At 38.5% G+C, this 2,156-nt stretch overlaps 1 protein-coding gene across 1 annotated transcript in view; it reads right to left on the reverse strand.

The window, feature by feature from the left end:
- LOC108625574 (mediator of RNA polymerase II transcription subunit 15-like) overlaps positions 1 to 2,156 on the reverse strand; it is an 11,422-nt gene that overhangs the window by 7,906 nt on the left and 1,360 nt on the right. Inside the window, 3 exon segments of the mRNA XM_026814084.1 lie at positions 459 to 641; positions 746 to 994; positions 1,153 to 1,282. Of these exon segments, the coding sequence (XP_026669885.1) occupies positions 459 to 641; positions 746 to 994; positions 1,153 to 1,282 (562 nt within the window).

The following is a 2,156-nucleotide window of genomic DNA, read 5'->3' on the forward strand; positions in this document are numbered from 1 at the left end:
ATCGAATTGATGTACGGGGTTTGTGCCTGAAATTTCAACAGTTCTTGAAGCTGGGGCGGTAGATTTGGAGAATATCTATACTGAGGCTCAGCCGGTGGCTGAGGAACTTTACGGTATTGCTGTTGCGGTTTAGCCGGGGCTTTCGGCGCCTGTCGTCTGTGTCTTGGCGGACCGCGAGATTTCCCTCTAGGAGCTGGACGCCTTTGTTCAGGTGCCTCCTGTTCCTGGTACTCCGACTGATATCGAGGTTGATGTTCATTCGACTGCTGGGCTGCCAATAGGTTTTCGTATCTGCAAACAAAAACAATGTAAATAGATTTAATTAGATGTTCTAAAAAAAATTCCGTAATCCTAAGCTACACTCTGATCGACACGTTACCTAAAAGGTTCAGGAATAAAGTTCGCGTATGGAAGCTGCTGTTGCAATTGCAATAGGTGTTTAATATGCGACGGTGCGCTGTCCAAGGCTTTTGCCTGTTGGACCGGTTCCGGCGGCGGCGGGGGTCGACGTGGAGCTTGAGCTCTCTGTCGATGCGATGCTCTTGGCAAAGATTGAACAGGCGCTTCCGCGTATTGACTTTCCTGCTGTTGCGGCCGTGGTCGTCGTTGACGATCATACGATCTCCAATTCACCCTTAATCCTATTCAATTTCATTAATTGCTTTCTGCGCTAATCATTTTGCTATTACGAATTTGTAACGCAGTGAAAGAACTTTAAATTTGATTCGCAAGTCAAATTGCTTACCACTAGGATCATTGTACTGAAGAGATTTCGTAGAACCATCATCGGATGAACCTTGGATTATGTACTGATTGCTTCCATCGGATGCTCCTTGGATGTTATACTCTCCTGTGGTAGGTCCTTGAAAATATCTCTCCGCACCACCGTGGTGGGCACCCTGAAGTTGGAAATTACTATGGCCGTCGCTCCCACCTTGGATTTGGGCATTGCCATCTGATGCACCCTGAATACTAAACCCACTATCCTGTGGTTCTAAAAAAATATATATATAAATAATAATAAATTAATTGTAGAAATGAATTATATATACATATATAAAGAGAACGTTTAATTCAAATTCTTGCATTTAAATCATTATACCTATTGTGTTCACATACAGTATGAATCATATTCTAATAAATGGTATTTACCATTCTGGTTCGTATATTCGATTCCTTTCCCTTCGTCTATTCTTAAACCCTGGGCAACCCGATTCCCGTCACTAGGTCCCTGTATGGAGAATTGTGCCAAGCATGCTGGCAATGCTATCAATAATAAAATCTGAAAAGTCAATTATAATATTTAATGATGGTGATATATGTATATATAATATAAGGTGAACTTTGATAATCCAATTGCACAACTTCTAATCATACTATTATCTAATACAGTGGAACTTGATCCAGTGATAAATTCTAACGCTTACGCACTGGTTTCTGCTACCAGAATTTATATGGGAGTGCAACTGTAATAGCCATAAGGGAAAGTAGTACTTCAAGACCAGATTTTTTTATCGTCAAGCTGGATTAATTACATATCGTGACACTTTATAGAATTTAAAAACCGAAACAAATAGAATTATCTTTAGATTCTGGAAGGGGAATTTCAGTTCATGTGAACGGTTGAGTCTTATCTTGCCTAATTCATTTCGTTGACTCCGAACGATTAATCGAGTGAAGTGTGACTGTAAGATAAGCTTAACTCTCTCGTTAATTAAATGGATCAGTTAAGAAAGTTGAATGATTTCTAAATTGAAATGTCTCAATTCTATCTATTGAAATTTAAATATCTTCAAATTATTTGACTAATTCAATAGCTTTCTTAATAATCATATTTCAAATGAAAAATTTGTATAAAACCAATCAATACTTCTGTTATCGTACTTGTGAACAATGTTACGATATTTCCTAATAAAACTGCAACGTCTTTACTATAAACCTTGATGATAAGACCAAATTAAGATTCAAACTTGAGGAGTAAAAAAACGTTCTACATGCATCAACCTATTAAACTGGATAAAATTCCAGTTTCCAGGAGGGAAAGTTTCGCGTGTCTTAGATCGACGAAGGCAGTTTCCGTAATCGGGAAAAGGCGACGAGTTAGGTGTACATACATATACCTTTCCTCAGAACATTCCAGTATGGCAAAAAAAAAA

Source organism: Ceratina calcarata, unplaced genomic scaffold (assembly GCF_001652005.2).
Source record: "Ceratina calcarata isolate Rehan_Ccalc_2016 unplaced genomic scaffold, ASM165200v1 scaffold368.2, whole genome shotgun sequence".
Taxonomy (NCBI): domain Eukaryota; kingdom Metazoa; phylum Arthropoda; class Insecta; order Hymenoptera; family Apidae; genus Ceratina; species Ceratina calcarata.